Here is a 24,293-nt window from a genome sequence, read left to right as displayed (position 1 = left end):
TCGGGTTTGTGCGGATTGTTATTAATTATATAATTATTTGCATATATTGTACTCCCTCCCATTGGTTGGTGGGCTTGACGGTATTGCAAACATCATCACAATCAATCAATCAATCATCACATACAATTTGATAAAGATATGCGTTACAGCTTTTAGTTTCATAATTGAATTAAATGAATAATATATGGAACGACTTGAATAAGATGTTGATTGCATTACGCTAGAGAGGCCGGTAGGGCTTAACTGAGCTCTTTTTTATGTTTTATTTTCATACTACCGGCCCTTATTACCAGTGTGAAGTGAAAATTAAGTAGAGTAAACGTATCCCAATTGGGTTCCACACGATGACAATAAATGAACGATAAATCGAGTCCATATTTGACGTTTATTGGTGGTTTGTGTACCATGGAATACTGTGGAATGAAATAGAATATTGTAGAATATAATAAAATAATAATGACCGAACCAATGAGCAAACCACTGATAGCTGTCAAAGGATGTTCATCCAGTTTGTATTGTGAGGATGTATCGTTTGGGACCTGATGGGTGAGATGGTGTGTGAATGAAATGTAAGAGTAAGTGCATGCAAGAACGGTAATAAAGGCCACCGTTTCAGCTCAGGACTAACGATCGACCAATAGAAGAGATAGAAATTGGGTAACGGTACCCCCATTTATCTCAAATCCATTAGTCATTTCATGTACGAAAACCATTAGTTAGAGTGAGATCTGTTATCTCTGTTTGATAGATTAATTTCAAGAGTAAATGAAAGAATAAAGAAATTTGGAAAATTTTTTATGTTTTTTTCGTTAAAACAGCAGTATTGAATCATTTCCGAACTACTTTTATGTGCCATTGCTTCTTACAGACGAGGCAAAGATTTTGTATTCGATTTTATCTCAATAAATTTATTGAAAGTCGAGTAATCGGTAAAATAACATGGTGACTCTACTATTGAGATGACTAAAGGCAAACAAATTTTAGTTTGAATCTATTAGAATAGAAATAGTAACTCAATGTTGTGATGCTTGCTTGTGGAATACATGTAGGTATACATGCATGTGTGTATGCGTGTGTGCCTGTGTGTATGTATGTGTTTTTGTGTGTACAACATACATTATACCGTTCCCTCGGGTGCGTTGTATCAAATTGGTTGTGACACATTTCGATTGTGAGTCAGTGTACACCAGATGTTCAAAAGTGCCTGAGCGGATGGTAATACTGTCAAGGATCAACCGAAGATAACGAAATGTGAACATGCTGTAGCAATACTAATAAAACCCAAGTGTTAATATCATTCAAATAAAAACGCATGTCCTCCGTTCTTATCCGTCAAACCATGATGAGCTGCTCTACAAAGATCAAACACTTTTTTTTTCTTGAAACGGATGACTGGATGAGGAACAAGAAAAAGCTGAAAGAATTAGAAAGGAATATTGGTAAAAACATAAACACCACTGTATACAACTAACTTTTACATTTAAGGCAACAACATAACATGCCAGCAAAAGTACGGAGTGAAAAATGACAACAAAAAACACTTAAGAATGACAGCTGAATAGAACACTGGAATTGAGGTAAAACAGAATATAAACTATGAACAAAGGTAAGAAAACCAACATGAATAAATAATAGAAACTGTTGGGTAATAATATAATTTCCTCATACTGAAAGAGGCGTTTATATGGCGCGCATGCGCTAATTCGGCCTGATACAAATTAACGGGGAGGGCAATACATTTTGGACAGGGCTGTAAAAAGCTGATTGGAACCCTTTCCCCACCAAAATGTAATATAAGGAAACTATAAGGAATTATTTGCATATATTGTACTGCAAGCTGCAATAATGTATGATATTTGAGATATTCGTACGGTTTGTTGGAGGTATCATAAGCTCATTTGATAGTGTTTCCAATGTTTAATAAGTTTTGAAGGTATTCATACTTACTTTTCTAAGTTAGCGTTCTACTCCATATTCACGTGTTCGTCAAATCTTAAAGGGTCCCTATCCTTATCACTGTTTTATGCACCCATGTTTTTGAATATTCCACATTTCGATGATATAACAAAATGGATTTGATTTGCTGATGGCAAGAGATTTTAAAATGACTTCAACTAATCATAAAATTTTGATGCTCGAGTTTATCGGTTAACAATATGCTTTGGAAAAAAATACTGCTGTATTATCCCACCATATGATATATCATACGTTCAAATATTAACAACAATTTTAATTGTTCAACATATATTTTTGGAATTTCACTTCTGAAATAACTAATTTGAATCTTTGGCAATGGTTTGCCAAAAGATGGAAGTATTATCTATGATTTCAAACATAAGATTCACACGAATATGTTGCTTACTTTTTTTTTTTGTTCGATTATAGAGGTTTTAACATTGTTGTCATTCACCTCTTCGGGCCAGAAAAGTTTTCTGATCTTATGTGCGGGGTTGGGAATCGAACCCAGGTGGGCAGCGTGAAAGGCATCGACTTACCCATCACGCTATACCCGTTCCCCATGTTGCTTACTTTTCTTTGATGATTTTTGTGAACTTTGGTTGTAATCAAGTTTGCAATACAAATAAAACATTGACACATGAAAACAATTTTTATATACAAAGAAATTAGAAGTGTAAACTATCAACTCTAGTAAAGCTGTTAGGTATTAAACTTCTAAAGTAAACATGCATTAAAATATAGGAAGTTTTGCGTATGATATGTCATACGGTAGGACATAATGGGCTAATAAATAAAGGGGCGCTGATATGTGGAAAACAATTTTGATTTTGACAATAGTTGTGTAGTCCTACGTCAACAGTTCTAGCAATATTGTAAGGCTGTTTGTTGTAGTTTTTTGACCATTTCAGTCAGGCGCACATTCATGAATGATTAAAACAAGGACATTTCTTTCGTTTGATAACGATTCTTAATATCATTGGAAAAGTGTCACTTTTTTAACTTAAGTAGAAACATTTATTACCCATCCATACCTGTGCATCTTTGTCGTTGTTGTTATATACTAACTTTCCTTTGCAAGAATTGAAATGGATGTGTTTTTTTTATATTCAACAAACAAATTGAAACGCAACATCAATACAACACTCAACTTCGCTTAACAAATTCGAAATGCTCTCTTCTTTACATGATCGTCGAATATTTTCACTTAAGAACCAAATGCGGAATGATGCTTCGGATTGGATGGTTGACGTCACTTCGCTGTCTTTAGGCATTGATTGTTTTTATTTGTGTTATCATTAAAAAAAGTGTTAATAGGATAACTTACAAGTTACGTCCCATATCCTATAAATGATTGATGTATGCTTCTAAAGAAAGGCATTTTACCGAATAACTAAACTTTGCTGCCTACCCAATGGTCGGGTGCATCCTTTTAGTGACCTTACCCACATGAAGATTTAGTGGTGCTGGTGACCATTCACATGAATTAGAAATGATGATTTTCGTGCTAGTAGAATTTACGTTTTAGCGGCCTCTCGTTACTGCTGTTGTTGTTGCTGCTGCTGCTGCATCGGTGGAGCTAATCGACTGACGATACCAATGCTACTATGAAGCACCTTACGAATTACCGGCGGTGTGCGAGCACCATTAGCAAAGTTTTCCGTTACGAGACGCAACTCGTAGAAAACGTTTCTGGTGTAAGGATTGCGACGGGATGAGTATCGTAGTACCAGAAATTGATAGTACACTAGTGGGGTCATAATACCAGCTTTTCCTCTGTAATGAAAGCACCGATAGATCATCTTGAACTGTTTCACTTCTATTCTTTGACTTTGACTTACACAAATACTAATACGATTGCCAGTGGCATGATGAAAATTTCCGCGAAAGCGGCCAACCTAAGGATGTTTCTGGTTTGGAATTCAACCAGGGAAATAAGAAGCCTAGCTCCCCACCAGGAGTTTTGACCAAGCGTCTAGAAAAAAAAAAGTATATTTAGTATTATGGGGAGATAAAACAATTAAATCCGATGATACCAAAATTGAAATGATTCTCATTTTGTTGGAATATTATTCTTAGATTAAATATAACAGTGCTGATGTTAAATATTTTCGATTTTGACGATTCGTTATTTCTATGACTGAAGTAGGTATACAACTTCGATTTTCGCTTTTATCAAAAGCAAAATGGTTTCTGTTTTTATTGTGATACATTCTTCATTTATTTGGGCTATTGTACCAATAGTCATCTCATTAGTAGAGTCGCAATACAATTTCGCCGATTACTCGACTTTCGATCAACAAATTGTAATAAATTCGAATACAATACCTTTGTCTTGGCTCTAAGAAACAATATTGCAGAAAATATAGTTCAAAAATTGTGCAATACTCAACAGAGACAGCAATGTGTCACGAAGCAGAATACTTATAAATTTTCTGAAGAAAATTTAGGAATTATCATTAGGACCAAATTGTGTCATTCTAACTAATAGTTTAACATTCTAAATTGATGGAGGGGCTTCTCCACAACCTTTAAGGGCTGAGGACAGTACCGTAAAGTGGTAGGTTTTTTGCTATTTTCCCGTTTCAAATTAAATTTTCTTGGAAACGGTGCAGAATATAGAAAAACCCACCTGACAATGGGCCGTATGAATAAAACGTAGCATGCTTGAATTTCGGTAGTAAATGCTACGTGTGGATCACGTTCCTGTCAAAACATGCTACAAACTGTAGTATTTACTACAAGTTTTCGGTAGGTATCTCTAGAGGTTGCTACTCGTGTGTTTTCTGGTAAAGTGAAGTACAGAAATTAATAAAGTGACATTTTTACAGATGTAAGTACGTTTCTTGCTTTGTGCATGCTTATGCCAGCTTTTTCGGCTCTGTGTCGATACGGTATGGTATAAATTCGGAAGTAGCATTAACTACATGTTCGAACTTGATTTTTATTCATACCAAACCGCGTTATACTCTGTGGACTTTGTTTTTGAGAAGATACTACAAACAACAGACTTTACTACATTTTATTCATACGGCCAATGTCTTCGAAATTTAGTTGAGAATATTCTGTGAAATTTTCAGAATGATTCATTGAGTTTAGCGGTCGTGTTGTATTTTTTCTGACTGAAGAACTGCTGAATATTGGAACGCTCGGAAATGCATACCTCTACTTGTTCATCGAATATCTCGGCTTTGAAGGCTTGTATCATAAATGTACCGTGACAAAGTCTTCTTCGCTTTGGTTTCCTGATAGCATTCTGAAAAAGGAGTGAGAAATAAAATTGGCTCGACAAGGCTGCCAAACACACAGACATTCAATCTTTGTGAAAGTTGAATACTTTTTCATTGTTCATTGGAATCCATGTAATGTCCAACCCATACGATAGATTAATGTGATAAAATTTCTCATCAAAATAATAAAATGTATGCTGGCAACCAGGTACAGTTTGATCATATACGAGAGAGTTCAAGAGAAATATGATGCGCAAAGGGAATTGAGCCACGTCGATTTAAAACTCAACACGTGGCCCTCTGTCCTCAGACCTTAACGAAAGTGGGCTTCGTCGCTCATCATTATATCTCTTAGAGAAATCTCACCACTGCATAGCATTTGAGCATCTTGTTCGCGAACAATAAACAAGCTCCATAATCCGCCGGTTTCAACAATAGAAACAACGACGGAAATTTTGAAGATCAGCTGCATATTTCTTACCCGAACGCGCGGAACTCGTCATAAGAGCGGATCACACTCGTTCATCATTTTCTGGTGTCCGGAATATTTGTAATGTACGATTGATTTTTCAAAATAAAATAAAAACGCGGTGCTCGGTTTCTCCCTCCTTTGTTTGATTGCAGTGTTACCGCAGAACAAAATGTGTCAGGATCCTTTGCGCAACCCTGTATTACGTGGAAGCAGAATCTGTCAGCTTAGAGAGATCTCAGTCTTCAGTTAAGCTACGCCATCGCACGGCATCACGTTGAGCATATCGATAGTCCCACGACAAAAGGGTCTAACTGCAAATGATAGGTTTTCTTTGTTTACTTTTTCTTTTGCGATTTACTGGATTGATTTTATATTTGAAGCCTTACTCTTTGCAAAACTTTCAAGTTAAAACGCCAACCTTTCGATTTGTATTGGAAAATTTCCAGAAATTGTCGTAATGGCTCTGTAAAAATCAAAATAGAAAGTAAACAAAGAGAGGCTCTCCTTTGCAGTTAGGCCCTTTTGTTGTGGGACTATCGATATCATGTAACTTGTATGAGTGCGCAATGCTGCTATTTTGGTTGACATTACTCTCATCTACTTGTATGTACTAGTTTTGCTGTTTTCCTATGTAGAGCCGTGAATCATACGACAGCTGAAGAGAAAACAACTAAGAGTTTCATAAAACTGAGGCTTATGAAACAAGCCGAAATCAATTTCATTAAGGGGAAGTTAATTGTTATAATTATTCGCTTTATGTATTACAACAATAGTCCGTCGTAATGTGAAAATGTTATAATTTTGTCTTATAATTTGGTCAAGACAAAAATTCTAACGAGGAAGATATAATTCAGGATTCGAACTTTCTAGTTACTTCAAGACTGTCAAAATTTATAAACGTATTATTGTCACAAATTGTATTGTTACAGTCTTAAACACTTTACTTTACTGTTAAAATTTACTTTGGAGAGGTTTTTTCAGCGAACCGGCATGTATCAAGAACACGGTGTCCCTATCAGTGCAGTAAAACTTCATTCAATTCAATTGAAACTGAATGTGGAACACATTGACGATCTCTCTACTGCAGTAAACTTCACTCTCTGACACACACACAATGTTTGCTGACGGCCCGAACGGGCAGCATTCAGTACATCACTAGTTTCTCTTCAATCGAGGCTCAGTTTAATCACAGTGTTCTTAGCTTCAAGCAAGATCACCAACATATATTTTTCTAAATGATGATATTATTTCGTAAGACGTAACCAATGAAACTCATTCAAATATTTTTGTGAATTTCACAAGGGCTGTGTCGCCTTTTGCTCAACGTCATGACTTTTGGCGTAACGCACCTTGTTGTAATATATTTAAATAAATAAAAGCGGGATGCATTCGAGTATGGACGACTCATCAGATAACAAGTGTTTCTTCATTCGTTCTTGTTCGAAAGTAAGAACGTTAATTTTATTGTATTTCGGATATTATTTGTGAGTAGGTTATATTTTATGTTTGAGTTCACGGTTTAGAAAAACATAATAATAAGACTATCTTATGAATATCTGAAGAATACATTTATTTTTCTTATATCTGAAAATCATAACTCGTTTTTATGATTTTCGAAAATCATTTCGACCGTCCCACGACAAAAGGGCCTAACTGCAAATGACAGTTGCTCTTTCTTTACTTTTTCTTTCACGATTTACCGAACTGATTTTATATTTGAAGCTTTACTCTTCGCAAAATTTTCAAGGTAAAACTACAAGCTTTCGATTTATATTTGAAACTTTAGATAATTTGCTATAATGGCTCCGTAATGATCAAAAGAGAAAGTAAACAAAGAGAGGCTCTCATTTGCAGTTAGGCCCTTTTGTCGTGGGATTATCGATTTTGTCTGAGTGTGTGGCAAGACCGACTCTCATAGCTCGGCAGTTGATGTGGATCTTTGACGCATATTGATCTGCTAATCATGAATCCATCAAGATAGTATTCGTATTTGAACGGTACTTTTTTCCGTGTGAACGTAATGGTTGAACATTTTGCGGGATTCACTAACATGTGATTGGTTTTGCACCAATCCGCAAAGGTTACCAATTGTCGTTGAAGGAATTCCGCATCTTCTGAGCTGCAAAAAATATGATGGATCTTGATACCCTTGGTTTGTTCAGAAAAAAAAAGTCACATCGTTGAAGTACAGTCAGAAAATCAGAGGGCCAAAATCTGCTCCCCTGTTGAATTCCGGACGCTGCATCAAAATCTTTCGAAAACTGAATCGTCTATTTTGATAACAAGGCGACGATTGTTGAGACATGGGTGTATCCATTGAATGACAATCTAGTTTTACAATTGTGATGTCAGGATTAATTTGATCGAATGTGGAGGAAAGATCCGTAAAGATGATGCATGACGGTTTTCCGAAAAATTCTGTCGAAAATAATTTTAACAGTTTGTTTTCAGGCTGGAAGCATAAAAATTGCGAGTTTAATTCATTTATTAATTTCGACTGTGTTGAAATAACCGGAAATTCCGGACTCAGAATTTTTTCGTTTGCATTTTTGTTAAAGATGATATCAGAAGGCAAAATAATGACATTTTCATATTACGGAATACTGTTGAAAAATATAAAACGCATAATTATGCCACGCAAGGATAACAATTAGAAGAACATGAGACATTGGGTTTTAGTTGTCTCATAATTTCTAATATATCGATTTTAGTTGGTTCTTTTCGGCTAACATTAACTGAGAGATGCGAAAGATATGGTATGAAAAGATCGATAGGTATTCTAGATTGAATTAGTTATAAGCTTAGAACGGAAAAGCAAGATAAGGCAGGCTCACATGAGCATGATCAGATTGTATTTAACTTTTTTCCGCTTCTTCCAAATACCAAACAAGTTGGATCATACATCAAATGATACCAAAATCGATCGTTTATTATGGGCGAGAAATTATAATGCTCTCTGGATCGCTCGCGGTATAGATTTGACTGGTAGAGCTTGAAATAGACAATTGGTCATTATGTGGATTCAAACGAACCACCCAAGAGTAAGGTTGAGTTTCTTGATAAAAAGTTATGATTATTAGTTATTGATTATGAACGTAAATCTGTAAGTCAAAAAAGCAGTACAGTGGTAATTGTTAGGTAATTGAAATTTTGTCTTCCATTTAGTCACCGCAACTACGTTAAGTTTGGTTGTTTTTTGATACTTTTCGGTGAGATCTCACCGAAAAGTATCAAAAAACAACAAAACTTAATTCAAACTTTTTTAGGCTGGCGGTTCAGCCTTACACAGCGGACATACATGACCCGCACTAAAGATATTGAGATGCTCATCATGCCTCCGGAATTTGCAGGTTATAGACTACCGAATTGTATTTCTACCAGTAAGGTCGATTGAGTTATCGAGGGAACTCCTAAAAGTACTTTAAAGACAAAATTATCAAAATCAACTGTTGATTTATTTTAAGAACTCTTAGTATGGCACACTTGCCCCACCATCCCCTATGTCTGGAATTGATTACAAATTCGAATTGACTCCCAACCAAGTCCCAACCGTCGGTGACAGTACACCAAAATGGATACATGCCGACGGTCATTAGGTATACGGTCATTGGGCATAAGTGATCAATAGGCATAAAGGTCGTTTTGCATGAAGACATTTGGCATAAATGTCATTTTGGCATAAATCAATTAGTTTTTTTTCTTTTTTATGCGATATTCACCTAACCAGAGACCATTTTTGTAGAAACAGAAAATGAAAATTATAGAATTATAGTACTCAAGAGAGAGCAAGGATGTGAATATATAGAACGGAAAATGAGAGACGTGACACAGAGTCATTTAGGCAAGCAGAAATCTTTTAGTAACTTAACTTTTACCTTCTACCAGAGGAGTCATTTCTGCTTGCCTAAATGACCCTCTGTCACGTCTCTCATTTTCCATTCTATATATTCACATCCTTGCTCTCTCTTGAGTACTATAATTCTATAATTTTCATTTTCTGTTTCTACAAAAATGGTCTCTGGTTAGGTGAATATCGCATAAAAAAGATAAAGAAATATTGACTTAGTCGTCAAAAAGAAAAAAGTAAATCAATTAGCATAAAATATAAAAATAATTCAGACGAATTACAATTATTCATTACACTTCTATTTTCCGAACATTTATATGAATTAACGTGAATTTGCGTATGAGTCGTGCTCATTGAACTTGAATAATGACGCCAACGTAATGAAAATAGTTCAAAATATTAACACATACATCGAAGAAAATTACTTTAAGCAAAGACATCATATTAACAAGATATCCAGTTCTCACATTTCCCGAACAAATCATTGGCAACATCCTTTTTTGCGAGCATGTCGCCCCCAGACGAGCCCGCATCGAATCTTATACATAGAAGTACAATTGACATGATATGTTGAATGTGATGCCGTGCGATGGCGTTGCTGAACTGAATGTTGACTTCGCCCCAAGCTGACAAGGTCTGCTTTAAGGCAACAGCAGAACTGTTGGAGCCGGTATCAAAATAATTCTGATGATTTTGTAATTTACTTTTACTTTTAGTTTATTTATAGTTAATATTATGTATTGTTACGACTTTTTCCTCGTATTAATTGCTGCTTGGTAGTTAAATATGAAATTTTATGTTGTCTTTTTTCATGTTTATGTCTGTTATGTTTTGGGTAGACCGGACGAACGGGTGGATTACAGGTTTGCTTGCGTTTGTTTGTTTGGGAAAAAAGTTCAGATACTTACGTCAAGCAGCGTCAACGAATAGCTAGCTGAGTGTAGAACGGCGAACAGGGTCACTGGGAAAATAATTAACAGCACCGGATAAGCGTAAAGGAATATGAGTGAGTACAACAGGTAGTGACAGGAGTCTTCCAGCAGCAGTTGTTGTAGATAGGCCCGGGAAAACTGAAAAGCTGGCATACGTTGATGCAGACGAAGGGCACTTGTGGCGGCGTTGGCCATTAATGCTTTGTAGTATGCATTAGTAGGATTTCTGAAAAAAGAATCAAAGCATTAAAACTTACCCAGAAAAATATCGTTTTTTTTGTAACATCCAATGGTCAGTAGAAAAATTAAAAGTTAATGCTGCTAATAACGAACAAAAATTCAAAAGATAATACCAAGCATTGCAAGCGGCATTTTTATCATGTTACTATTTTGTTTCCATTCCGTCGCATGCTAATCTTTCGTGTAAAGCACAATAACAAAACGTTCACGGGCCTTTAGGCAACCCTGATCGTAAGCTCTCACTCTATACTCACTATTACTATTACATTGCCATATACAGATACGAGTACGTATCTACGGCGGTACATTCATTACGTAAATGTTACTACTTCTCATCGCGATCATAACTCGTATACAAAACGTCGCGTCATTCACCGCCGAATAACTCGAAATGGGTATGCCCGATTCGGCTTGCGAGGGGGTAACGGAAGGCGATGCGTGTACAATTTTGATTGCCTTTCACGATGCAATTTTCTCATTTACTCGACTGGAGTTCAATGCCTAGCCGAGCATTCGATGAGATTTGTTTTATTCAGGTGCTGTCCGTGACGTCACGCGAATAACGCTTTGCTTAGGCGCCGTTACGAATAATGAACACGTGCGGTTAACTAAAGTTGATTCGTTTTACCCATTGCATTACTCACCCGAAGATTGGAATGACGTATCCGAGTGTGAAGATTATGGTCAGCACTCGGGATGCCCACAGCGCGGTGTCGATCTTGTTAAGGATGATGTGTTGTTTCAATGCTTCCACTCCACGTGGCTGGTCTCGTGATTGTTGATCACTCATATTGTCGCTTAGTTCCTGCGTTTTTCCTTATCTATAGATTATCTACAATTTTGCACCAGCTGCAAGAAACAGAAAAGAAACGAAAACGGTTAATTAGAGAAACCACAGCCTTAACATACTTCATAGCGAATAGGTGGAAGTGAAGAAACGTTTACTTCACTTCCACCTATTTCACATACAACGATCTATTCGTTCTTATATCGAAAAGATGTTTGCGCTGATGGCATAACATACACGCGATTTGGAGTATTTCATCGACTGATGGTTGCTGGTCGAAACTTTTTGGTTTAGATTGAATTTTTTTATTCACAGTGCATCGATTTAATCTTATGCAATCTCAAAGTACAAAAAACTTCTATTTAGGATATGCTGTTTTTTCCCTAATGATCAGACGACGTTCATTTTTAATTACTTTTAGCAGAAAGATAATTGAGGCTGTAAAACCTGAACTATGACTTTAATTTTTTGTGTGCCTCTATTATGACAAACGCTTCCTGAATGTGTGACATTGTTTCTGTTGGAAAATAATGAACATGTTTCTCAAATACGAGAATATAATCCGCTCCATCAAAAGCAAAGTCTTAGTTTTGACATTTCTATTGTGGAATTTAGCCATTTCGTTCCAACAGACTTCACAGCCGATTCTTGCCGTACAGACCCATGGCATGGCTAGTGAGACGTTATTCTTTTGACACTAAAACAGTGTCAGACAGTAAATTATGATGACATTCGGAAACTACGCCAATATTTGGACGGATTTTGTCATGATATTTTAAGTAGGTTGGGTTCGGTTACAAACAACTGTCAAGAAATCTGAATGCTTATAAATTGGGATTAGGAAAAACTTGGATAGCTGACTGAGTAGACCTAGGGTAACGGCTCCAGTAGCCATATTAGCTCGAGTAGTCATCTCATTACAAAACCATCAGTTAGAGTGAGATCTGCCATCTCTGTTCGATAGATTGACCTTAAGGGTAACATAAAAATAGATGTATTCGCTTTGAGTTTTCATTTTGCTATAATAGCAATATTGAACAATCTTCGAACGAATTTTTCTGCGATGTTGCTTCTTAGAGCCGAAACAAATATATTGTATCCAATTTATCACAATTAATATATTGAAAGTGGTGTAATCAGCAAAATAATATTGCAACTCTACTGATGAAATGACTGCCGGTACAATAACCCCCAGCTCAGTAGGTTTCTGTACTAATGTCGTCAAAATTCATTAAGGTTCTGGTACCTCATGGGTACCGGTTTGTACTAAAGGGCACATGACTGTTTTTAATTGTTTTACGTTTTGCATTCAGCTCATCAGTGCATTAGCGGGTTATGTTGATCCGCGAGGTGGCATTAGCAGTCCAACATAATCTGCTAATGCACTGATGAGCTGAATGCGATACATAAAACCATCGTCAAAATTGTTATAAATTTATTACAATGTAAGTTGTCAAGCAACAATAATTGTTTGATCAATATTAAGATCGACTAAAACATTTTCTAGAACATTTTATCCGGATCCGACTTCCGGTTCCGGAACTAAAGCGTGATAAGTGAAAAATTACCAATTTCATGAGATTTTTTTATAAAACGATGGTCAAAAACAGGTGAAAATTCCATTAAACTGCGTGATAAATTCTAGTTTGCAGAACTTGTTAGTTTGTGGGTATTTAAACTTAATTAGACACTACTGGTCCCCACTTTTCCTGTTCCGGAAGCACCGAAAGTAGTGAAGAAAAATTCAAAAAAAAATAGAACTCACTTCGATTTCTCAGCGATGCTTGAACCGATTTTCACAAATCTCAAATGAAAGTTCAAAGGTTAAAAACTGCTCCAATTTCTAGGTTGTTGCTGGTAAACAAACCAACTTCTTCTATTCCGGTAATCTGAATACGGTTTCGGAAGAATTGGAAATGGTGATTAAAAACTGCAAAAAGGATCTCACTCACGTTTCATTAAGATGGCCAAATCGATTTTCACAAACTTATAGGTTCAAAGGAAAGGTAGATTTTGTTAAATTAAGTCCGAAAAAACCTATTTTTATCTACCGTGGTCAGGCACGTACCCAGAGGGGGAAAGGGGAGGGGGGGCAAGGGGCCCTGGCCCCTCCCGAAATCAAAGTAAAGAAATTTCCATTTTGAAATTTTTCACCATCTCCGGAATCAGGAACAGAAGTGAGTCTCTTGACCATCAACTAACAAGATCTGCTAATTAGAAGGTTTTACCAACCAGTTTTAAATAATCCGCTTCTTTTCGCAATCGCATTTTTTTCGAAGCTTAAAAGTCGGTTTTCACAGTGATTACAATCAATGTAAAAATCAAAGGAAGTGGTAATGGTTGACCAGAAAGTGCCATGAGGATTAGTACTAAGTAAACATTCTTTGGAGAAAACTTGGAGTCTAAAACTATGAGTTTTAGCAAGATTCTGCGAATTAAAAAGATGCCCTGCCACTGGACGCCGCACTTGCATACTCAGGATTAAAAAGATGAACGCGAGCACACTTCGGAAACATTTTTGCCTATGCTGATGATGATGGTGTCGATTGGTTACTGTTGAGGAAGTCTGGATCCATTATTATACGCCAGAGAACAGAATGATTAACAGACAACAAACTGAAATCGGCACGAATGCTCCGAGGCGGCCTATGAAGGATAATTGGGCGGAATGGTTATGAAGTCTGTTCTTTGGGTTTGACTCGGTACACTTTTCGTGGACTACCACGAAAACAAGACATTCGACAGCAAGTATAAGTGTGCAGTATTGGAGCGATTGAACATCGATTTTTCGAGACAATGCCATGGTGGCAAGTGAATTAGCGATTTCAATTTCCCGGGTTTTTCCCGGTTTTCCCGGTGCGCGAGACTAAAAATTTCCGGTTTTTTTTACATGTCCAAAAAAAACATCGAGAGTTGAGAAATAAGTATTTTTCGGGTATTTCCTTGGAACTACGATTAAAACTCTCATCCACAGTTTGTCCAAAGGTTTATCTTCTGAAATAACAGTATCATCCAGCCCAATGTATTCCATCTTTATTTTGTCTTTTACTTCGCCAGTAACTTCGATGTAACAATAGGATTAAAACAAGGAACATATCTGGCCAACGGTGATAAAAGTGAGCAGTCTTGCATTTCACGAAGGAATGAAGCATCAAAATTATTGCAATTTTCTTGAAAAATCAACACAATTTATTTAAACTTCTTGCTTTTTCCAATAATGCTCTTAAGCGCAGCTTTCACATCATATTCGACGATTATTGGTGGTGTTTTGTAGTTTTCCAGAAATATCATCAGTTAAGCCTAATGATGAAAAATTAAATGTAAAGTCTTACAATTAAAATAAAATAATTATTTTTCGAACTATTCAATATTTTTCAAGACTACCACTGAATCAGTCTTTCAAAGGCTATCTGGAAAATCAGTCTTTTTTAAAACTTATGCAAGTTAGGAGTGTATTCTAGAAATGGGCAAAACCGTTAATTTCAAAGAACTGTTGAAAACTTGATAGTTGTACCGAAAGAATTAGTTCTATTGAACCGTTCTTTCGTTTTTCTGAAACTTTGTATGTTTCTTCGAAAATAATATGAGAGCTATAAATTATATTTTGTAGTAGACAGAATCAATAATAATAAAGTCTTTTTGCATGTGTTCTACCAATAATCATTCTCTTTTGTATACATTTTCAAAGTTCGCGAACTTCTACCAGATTCCTCAAACCAGCAAACGTTTTGGAAGACTATTCTGTTGAGAAGAATAGAGAGCTATCGTTCTTCAATACAGAACTCCAGTATACTCAATCTTCGAGGAAAACTAGTTCTTTTGGCCCGTACGCGGACTGACCATCTCTAGTATATTCCAATACTTTTTAGCCTGGTATAGTATAAGGTTAAAAATTAAAAATGAATTAACTAAAGCACAACACTCCTCCCTCAAACCCGATTACTTCTAACAACCAGTGGCGTTTCGTGACCAAATTTACGGGTTGTGCACTGCTTATATGGTATGATATCAGAACCGATTCGATGTTGCAACTGAGACAGCAATTTGTTTTCAACTGCCATAAGCATAAGCCACAGAAGCCTCTCCTGAATGTGTGCATACAAGTTCTCACAGAGCCTATTTGGCCAGTTGTGCAGTGCGCGAGGTGCACATGAGGTCGAGAGGCCATTGCTAACAACATATACGATATTCTTTCAGAGTTGGGCTCTGGCAAGAGAACAAAATCCTTCAAGAATTCATAAAATGTACGCTTGTCACTTTGGAAAAAATAACAACAATCTATGCCTCTAGTGACTAAGATGATCTAAATTTGACTCTCCTATCATCGACACTGAACAAGCTCTTACAAACTCTGAAAAACTAATTTCAGCTGTCAAAGAAGGAAACCAAATATTCCTTGCAAACGGTGGATAAAATGAAAGTCGACAGCTTTGTCGATTTTGCGAATCCTATTGAAATCAATACCAAGATTATTAAACAAGTATTGTCACAATTTAACATTACTGAGACAAATTTAAAAAAATTTAAATTAAAAAAATTATAAAACATGTTACCTGATGTTACTTTTACCATTATGCATACTTATTCTGAAATTTGAAGAAAAACACTAGAAAAGGTCCTAAGTGCAAATGACAGTTACTCTTTCTTTACTCTTTCTTTCGATTGTTACGGTCCTATAGGCAATCCTTCTATCTTAAACTTTGTATAGAATAACGACTAAAACTATCAACTTTCGATCTGCTGTTAAACATTATAATTTAAAGAGAAAATAAACAGAGAGAAACTGTCCTTTGCACTTGGAATCTTTTCAAATATTTGTCGAGATTTAATAGAAATCCAGCAGAAGCATCCAAATTATTCTGATTTTCCATTATGAGCATATTGATGACAACTAAGAAAGCTCTTATTGATTTAAAATTGCTGAGGTGTTGGTTCCATTTTCAATGGATTGTGCACCATTGAACCTGTGAGGGACAATAAGAAGTTTCAAAACTTGTACTGAACTTCTAGTTCAAATACAAAATGGCCTTCATATTTTCATTTGTTGTATCAGGAAAATCATGACGCTGAAAATCGTTACTAAAATTAGGACTAGGAAATTTTTTCCCGGATTTGCACTAAAATTCCCGACTTTTTCCCGGTTTTTCCCGGTAAAACCAGATTCCGGACTTTTTCTCGGTTTTCACGATTTTCCCGGTCACTTGCCACCCTGCAATGCACAGATACATGAGAGTATAATGTGAGCTTCATTTTGGAGTTCTGACCGTTACTGCAAATCGTCCTATTCATATCTGAGAAATTTATTTGAGTTCCATTTGGGACCGCTACTAAGAAGATTTTTCTGTTGTTGCATCGTCACTCCAAATGACGAATTTAAATTTTTATACTGTCGTGACCAGAGATGCAAAGTGAAATTTTTAAATATATTCTCCGATTCAGATACGGAAGTTGACTCGATGAAATTCAATAGGATCATATGGAATTATAAGGCACTTCATTTGAATATAAATTTGCTAAAATCGGCTCGAACATCTGTTCGAGAAATAGTCAAAAAATTTTACAAACTAGAAAAGCTATTCAGTAAGCTAGAAAAGCTATTCAGTACCAAAATATTTGTTCCTTTTTACATCGTGGGTTATACGAACACACTCTTGAAATTAAAGGTTATAATACTCATCACTCAGTTTTTCCGGCCAGAAAGTCAGCCAGAAGTCGAGTCCGAACTATGGAAGCACCGTTGTCCTTTGGTGTAGTTGTCTCCTTGTTCAGTTTATCACATAACTTACCGTAGTGAACAGCTTTTTGGCAATATTGACATGTGGCCATCTGATTGTCATAGGTAACAAGTGATTTGCACGGGATTCTTGTATCATGACTGAATGTCACATCAGAAGGTATAGGCCTCTTCAAGCGCATGCGTAACAAACGTACGCCATTTAGAATACCGGGGGAAAAATTCTTTCACTTTTCTTTTTCGATAGAGAGAATCTCTCCGTATTGGGACATAGTTTTGCGAATATATGAATCGGTGACGCTTGAGGGAAGATCATGCACACGCACTTCTATAGCACTATCTTCCATATATACTGGAATGTTGTACTTAATTTACTCGTGCTCCACATAGTGCACATTGTTATTGCCTTTGCGAGTTGAATTGCATTCAACTCTTTATAAAACTGTAAACAACATTATTTGTCTTATTGCATTGAAGTAAACGCACACGTTTAATGTCAAGATGCATTTGCTCCTCAAGCAAGTTCTCGTATCGAAGGTCGAATTTTGCACTGCCTGAAGTCAACAACAATTGTATTCTTTCGTGTCGGCGGTAGCTTTTGTTCGTTTGGTTCACTCATTTCGAGGTCGTTCTATTGTTCACTACACAATACTGGTTTCTTCTGTCCCGAACGTAAGCGGTTTTGTTTTATCGACTGACTCGGATGAAATGTGAAAGCGAACTGATTGCTGACTACTTGAACTCACCCTTAAAAAAAAACAAAACAAAAAATACTAAAGGTACAAGAATCATCAGTTATATGCATTATTTCTTATTGTGGGCCCCTCCCGAAACGAAATCCTGGGTACGGGCCTGCAAACGTTACAATACAGATACGCGTATTTCAGAATGTTATTTAGATCCTTCTTCAGTGTATCGGTTTTATATAAATAATTAAAAAAAACCAATACACTGAAGATGAATGTAAATTGTATTCGAAATACGTATATGTGATGTGATGTGACGTTCATTATACATGATTTATAGTGTTGTGAGATACATAGTGAATTTGTATAGTGACATGATATACTTATAACAGAATTGAATGGTAATATTAAAAATTTTATCCTTGTAAAATCATTCTGTTCAAACAATCAAATGAAAAGTTAATAGTTTTAGGAGTTTTTCTTCTCCACTTTCGGTGCTCTCGGAACAGGAAAAGAGGGGACCAGTAATGCCGAATTAAGTTTTCATGCCCACAAACTAACAATCTCTGCAAACTAGAAGAATTTATCAGACAGTTTTATGGGATTTGAACCTGTTTTTAACCAACGTTCGTGAAAAATACTAATAAAATTGGTTCAGCCATTTCTGAAAAAAGTGAGTGCATATTTTTTCATATTTTTGGTACATATAATCCTATAACTCCGGAACCGGAATTCGGATCGAAATGAAATTCAATAGCAGGCTATGGGACAATGAGACCTTTCATTTGAATCATAGTTTGTGAAAATCGGTTCTGCCATCTCCGAGAAAAGTGAGTGCATATTTTTGTTACGTACATACACACACACACACAGACATTTGCTCAGTTCGTCGAGCTGAGTCGAATGGTATATGACATTCGGCCCTCCGGGCCTCGGTTAAAAAGTCGATTTTCACAGTGATTGCATAGCCTTTCTATATGAGAAAGGCAAAACTTTCCTATTTCTATTCAATGAACAGTTGTTTTTGCGAATTCTACAGTAATATTTCATGATGTTATGAGTAATATGAGAAAGGCATCATTACACCACAGGTTTTTTTCACACCACCATTTTATGCTTTGCTTCATGTATTAGGTGTATCAGCCAATTATACGGATTTTTTTAATATGATTTCATGTTGATAGTAAGTAATAGGTTCAAGATATTTCACTCAAAAAGTAGTTGCCTTGGTAAGCAATGCACTTGTTTCATCTTTCCTCCAATTCACGAATACCACATCAAAAGAACTGTTCATCATTTGAGGCGATTCAGTCATGAATCCATTTTTCTAGATTTTTTTAACTCGTGAAGTGCTACTCACCAAATGCGTAAAATATTAACGAAAACAAATGAAAGTGGGAAGGGGCCAGGTCTAGGGAGTGGCGGATGGAGTTGAAGTCCAAAAATTATGTTTTAACCGCTTTCGCACATACAGCAAAAAAGGTCAAAAATATATTCTTTTATTCAATTTGTACCTACTTGTTAGTGTTATTACAAGATCATGATAACGATGCCTCTCTATAAATGTACACTTATGGCCTTTCTCTTAGAAAAAGGCTATGCAATCACTTAAAAAATTGACTAGTGAAAATTGGTCCAGAGGACTAAAAAAAATTCTTTTAGATTTGTCTCAAAACTGATTCAATTTGTAGGTTATATTAGTAACTAAACCAACCGACTTCTTCACAGAATCTTCTACTGATATTTTTGAAAATATAAGTAATATGAGAAAGGCATCATTACATTACTAGATTGATTAAAAAGGTTTTTTAGTGTAGATATGATTGTTTTTTCATAAAAACTAGTCACTTTTCAAATATCAATATTCAATAGATGCCAGATCAAAGGGTCAGCTAAATTATGCATAATAACTTGATTGATAACTCTTCTGAGTACGACCTAACAATTGACGTAGCCAAGAAAGTGGCTTTTCGGCAAAGTTGTTGAAAATGAAATTTCCCACAACTTTGTAGTGAAGTGAAATACATTTTAAATGCAATTAAAACAGTTAGATTCCACAGTTCAATACAACTATGAATCATCCTAACCTGTAGAAACGCGCCATTTTGTTACAAACAACTTTTGTGAAGACACCAACCGCAAAAAAAAACATTTGATAGAGTAAAAATTTTTGTTTCACTAATTTCCCGTTTCGGACCACTGTGCATTGTGCAAGAGTTGACTCATGATTTTCTGCGCTTGGAACTACATTGTCGGAAACCCATTCTGTTCTCTGGCATGTAAGTAGCATTACATTCTTTTTGTGGAATTCTGCCTTCCAGTTTCAATAGACTTTGCAGCCAATTCTTAGCGTACAGAATTGCATGGCTGGTACTACGATACTATTGACACGAAGAATTCTACCAGGTCGAAACTCGAACATACGACGACTGGCTTGTAAAACAAGCGCTCTATGCAATGAACCACCAACCCGGGCCTGTAATAATGAATCTAGGTATTATCAACAATTACCAATCGACGCTAAATTTAACCCAATCACGCACCAACATAGCCAACACGCTTCCGGAGTGCACTTGCGTTCGGATTTTTTTATATAGCGAGTATAGCGTGTGCGCTCAGTACTAACCCTTGCAGAATCTGCTAGCTACAAATATATTATACATCATATGAATCACTCCTGCGATTCACGAGGGACATTGTGCTGATAAAAAAGGTTACTAATATACTACAATTTTTTTATACACATATGACAGCTTTTCCAATCAGTACACTGAATCAAACTACCCCAAATATATAAAATATCTCTCCATATGCACTGTACGAAAAAAAAACTGTAAATACGGCTTAAAATACAGTCTTTTACTAATTCGAGAGAATACATTGTTAAATAAAAAATCCTTTCTGATATTAGTGTAGGTGAAATTTATTTTAAGATTTATGTACATACGTTACGCAGAACGTAACGAATTCATCGTAGTGCTAATTCCAGAATTTTGCAAATATTTTCGAAGAGAGTATTAAAATTTCTTGATTTTTCAATCCACTTGTGTTCAAGTTTAGCAAGATGATGATTTTCGATTCCAAAATATCAGTTGAACACGAAGTTCGCATTGACATCTCATCAAAGTCAGTCGATAAAAAAAACCGCTTACGTTCGGGACAGAAGAAACCATGTACAGTTTTGTGTAGTGAACAATAGAACGACCTCGAAATGAGTGAACCAAACGAACAAAAGCTACCGCCCACACGAAAGAATACAATTGTTGTTGACTTCAGACAGTGCAAAATTCGACCTTCGATACGAGAACTTGAAGGTTTGCTTGAGGAGCAAATGCATCTTGTCATTAAACGTGTGCATTTACTTCAATGCAATAAGACCAATAATGTTGTTTATAGCCCATTCTATAAAGAGTTGGATGCAATTCAATTCGCTAAAGACAATAATAATGTGCACTTTGTGGAGCATGAAAATATCAAGTACAACATTCCAGTATGGAAGATAGTGCTATAGAAGTGCGTGTGCATGATCTTTTCTCCAGCGTCATCGATCCTCGTATTCGCAAAACTATGCCCCAATACGTAGAGATTCTCTCTATCGAAAAAGAAAAGTGGAAGAATTTTTTCCCCGGTATTCTAAATGGCGTACGTTTATTACGCATGCGCTTGAGGAGGCCTATACCTTCTTATGTGACATTCAGTCATGATACAAGGATCCCGTGCAAATCACTTGTTACGTATGGCAATCAGATGGCCACATATCAATATTGTCAAAAAGCTGTTCACTACGGTAAGCCATGTGATAAACTGGACAAGGAGACAACTACACCAAAGGACAACGGTGCTTCCTTCACACCAACCCCAAGCAACCCCAGTACTCCTGTGACAGTCACCAACAACAGTGAAGCATCCCCTTCAACGAAACCATCCAACGTATCCCCTATAGAACGTACATCAGCTGCAGATAACAACTTACCATCCAACCAACCAGCAACTGCAAACAATGTACAACAAGACGCATCTACAGCAACTAGCAATGAAATCAACAACAATACCACCGATGCGGCAATGAATGACGAGACGAACCGCAAACAAACTGCCCCTCAATCCTCGCGGAGGAAAATGGAAGCTCCTCTCCCCCTAGAAAAAGGGTGACAACGAGATCCAATACAAAAAAAAAATATCTAAAAACTCAGCTAAATCGGCCACGTAAAGCTTGTACGCAAATAGACCTGAATAAAATATCTTTTAAAAAAATCAGTTGAACACCACTTCATCACTTGAATGCGAATTCTATTTTAATCCAACTTCCGGTTCTGGAGTTACAGTACGATAAGTGGAACTTTTTCAATTTCCTGAATATTTTTTTACAAGTGGTTTGCAGAAGGAAATAAATACAGCGAGCAAAATGGATTGATCAAATGAAGGGTGACTTAAGAGGTATTGATGCATTTAGGTACAGAGCCGACAAATGAAACCACATTACCACGCTAATAGGTAAGATAGGTAAATGTTCATTGCTGATTATAATTGTAAAACGGATTTTTCTTCTCCGCTCAATGGACAGCTCAACGAATTTCGAAAAACTTAGGATTATTTAAAAGCTACTATAAATTAGTTACCTTTTAGAGACTTTCAGCGGGAGGCTCGTTCGAAAAATAATTCAACAAAAAATTGGAATAATTTTCTACTGTGTTTCTCATCATAAACTTATAATAATTTTCTACTGTGTTTCTCATCATAAACTCAGTACTTGTATTGAACATTTGATGTTAACTGCAGAGAAACCAGTTTTAAGTGACCTGGGTTTACAGTCATATTACCCTGCTGAATGTAGATGTATAGCTTCTACGTTAAAAGTAACCATAATTCTACGCTGAATGCAAGAACAATGGAAATTACAGGTAAAACTTTCAAGCTTAGCAATTTCTTACACTTACGGTGTAATCACACATCCGCACTGATAGTCCTTATCTACTGATCCACCAAGTATTTATTGAATCACATTTGTGAGATATCGACGAATCTAATATTACAATACGCGAAATGACATGATAATTGTGCCTGGAAAAGTATTATTTTTCGAATTTAATTTAGAGAAATCACCGAGAAGTGGTTGTGCTATTTATAGCACACGCACAAATTTTGTATCGTTCAAATAACATAGGCTCTATAAAAATTCTCTCATACCTATTTATGTTCAGGTAACACTATTCTGATTGCTAAAACGTTCTAGAAAAGCTTCATCATTTAGTAGCAATTAAATAACCATTATTTCATGACCATGGGTTCCAAGCACGAAAATTTCACTTTTTGTTAATAGTCACTTACATCTTAATCCAGGTGAGGTTTCTCCTGAAAATAACTTTCACTAAAACTAATGTCACCGAAATACAGCACTCAATGATAAACGGCAAAGTTCATAATATGTCTAGGTCGGACTATTAAACTTCACCGAATAAACACTACTCATTCAATTTAACTCGCAATTATTACTGATGGAGTTTTTAGTATTCAGACGTACGTAGTGAGAAAGAGAAACTAGTACATTTTGCGTTTTTGCTGCTTCCAACACTACAAGCAAATGAAAAGAGAATATAATCAGTGACAGCAGCTGTCAGTGTCACAACTATCACATCAGTATACACGATGAAACACACGAATGTATAAACTAGTTAAATCTCACTCTCAAGAGCGCAATTTGCATTTAATTTTGCTTTGGTTCAAATCAGCTGTTCTTGAAGAAGAGCTACACGCTTAGAAAAAGTTACTTCATCAATGATATTGAGTAACTCCTACTCTAAATTTGAGTTTAACGCAAAATCTCGTTTTATTGTTACTATTCGCATTCGCGATAAGTCTAAAAGTTGTAATAACCATTTGTAGCAACAGGTTGTATTTTTTGTTAGTAAGACGCGTATTTCGAGAGTGGTCGATCAACACAAACGGTGTTGTGTCTGCAAAAACCGGAATGATCAGCTTCGTGTTGTGCTTTAGAATGGAAACGAATATGCTCAAATGTCATTTATGAGGAATAAGTGTATGATTGGTGCCTGAGCATAACACACTACTCCAAGCGACCACCACTTGATATAGTATTGAGTTCAATTATTTAACATTTTAATACAATACACTCAGAAAAGGAGCAATTTTTTTGCAAATTTGGTATATGTGAAATAAAATTTCACACAAAATTTGAGTGATAGTTACTCTATTCTTGATACATGTACGAATAAAGTATTACTCAGTAAATGAGTAGATTTTACCCAAATATCGTTTCCAGTGAAAGAACTCAAATTTGAGTAACTTCGGAGTTACTCTAAATTAGAGTTGTTCCACTTTTTCTGTAGATGAGTGAGATCTTACTCATTTTTGAGTAACTATTTTTAAGCGTGTAATTTAAAATTGACAG

At 36.0% G+C, this 24,293-nt stretch overlaps 1 protein-coding gene across 1 annotated transcript; it reads right to left on the bottom strand.

Annotated features, from left to right (window-relative positions):
• Window positions 1-2,950: 2,950 nt before the first annotated feature.
• LOC131427329 (Krueppel homolog 2) lies at window positions 2,951-23,454 on the bottom strand. Its single transcript, XM_058590406.1, has 5 exons — window positions 23,213-23,454; window positions 11,322-11,526; window positions 10,414-10,663; window positions 3,798-3,931; window positions 2,951-3,732 (listed from the first exon to the last, which is right to left on the bottom strand). The coding sequence occupies exons 2-5, from the start codon at window positions 11,465-11,467 to the stop codon at window positions 3,495-3,497; spliced, it is 768 nt and encodes a 255-aa protein (XP_058446389.1). The 5' UTR covers window positions 11,468-11,526; window positions 23,213-23,454; the 3' UTR covers window positions 2,951-3,494.
• Between the last annotated feature and the right edge of the window lie 839 nt (window positions 23,455-24,293).

The sequence above is a fragment of the Malaya genurostris genome, chromosome 2 (genome assembly GCF_030247185.1).
Source record: "Malaya genurostris strain Urasoe2022 chromosome 2, Malgen_1.1, whole genome shotgun sequence".
Taxonomy (NCBI): domain Eukaryota; kingdom Metazoa; phylum Arthropoda; class Insecta; order Diptera; family Culicidae; genus Malaya; species Malaya genurostris.
This window is presented reverse-complemented; position numbering and strand designations above follow the sequence as displayed.

What these genes read in the sequence shown, in the direction of transcription:
- LOC131427329 (XM_058590406.1), bottom strand. Translation starts at nt 11,467, where the DNA reads ATGAGTGATCAACAATCACGAGACCAGCCACGTGGAGTGGAAGCATTG. An exon ending in ATTCGTTGACGCTGCTTGAC is followed by an intron (nt 3,932 to 10,413) that starts GTAAGTATCTGA and finishes TTTTTTTTCTAG; the next exon opens with ACGCTTGGTCAAAACTCCTG. An exon ending in GCAATCGTATTAGTATTTGT is followed by an intron (nt 3,733 to 3,797) that starts GTAAGTCAAAGT and finishes CTTTCATTACAG; the next exon opens with AGGAAAAGCTGGTATTATGA.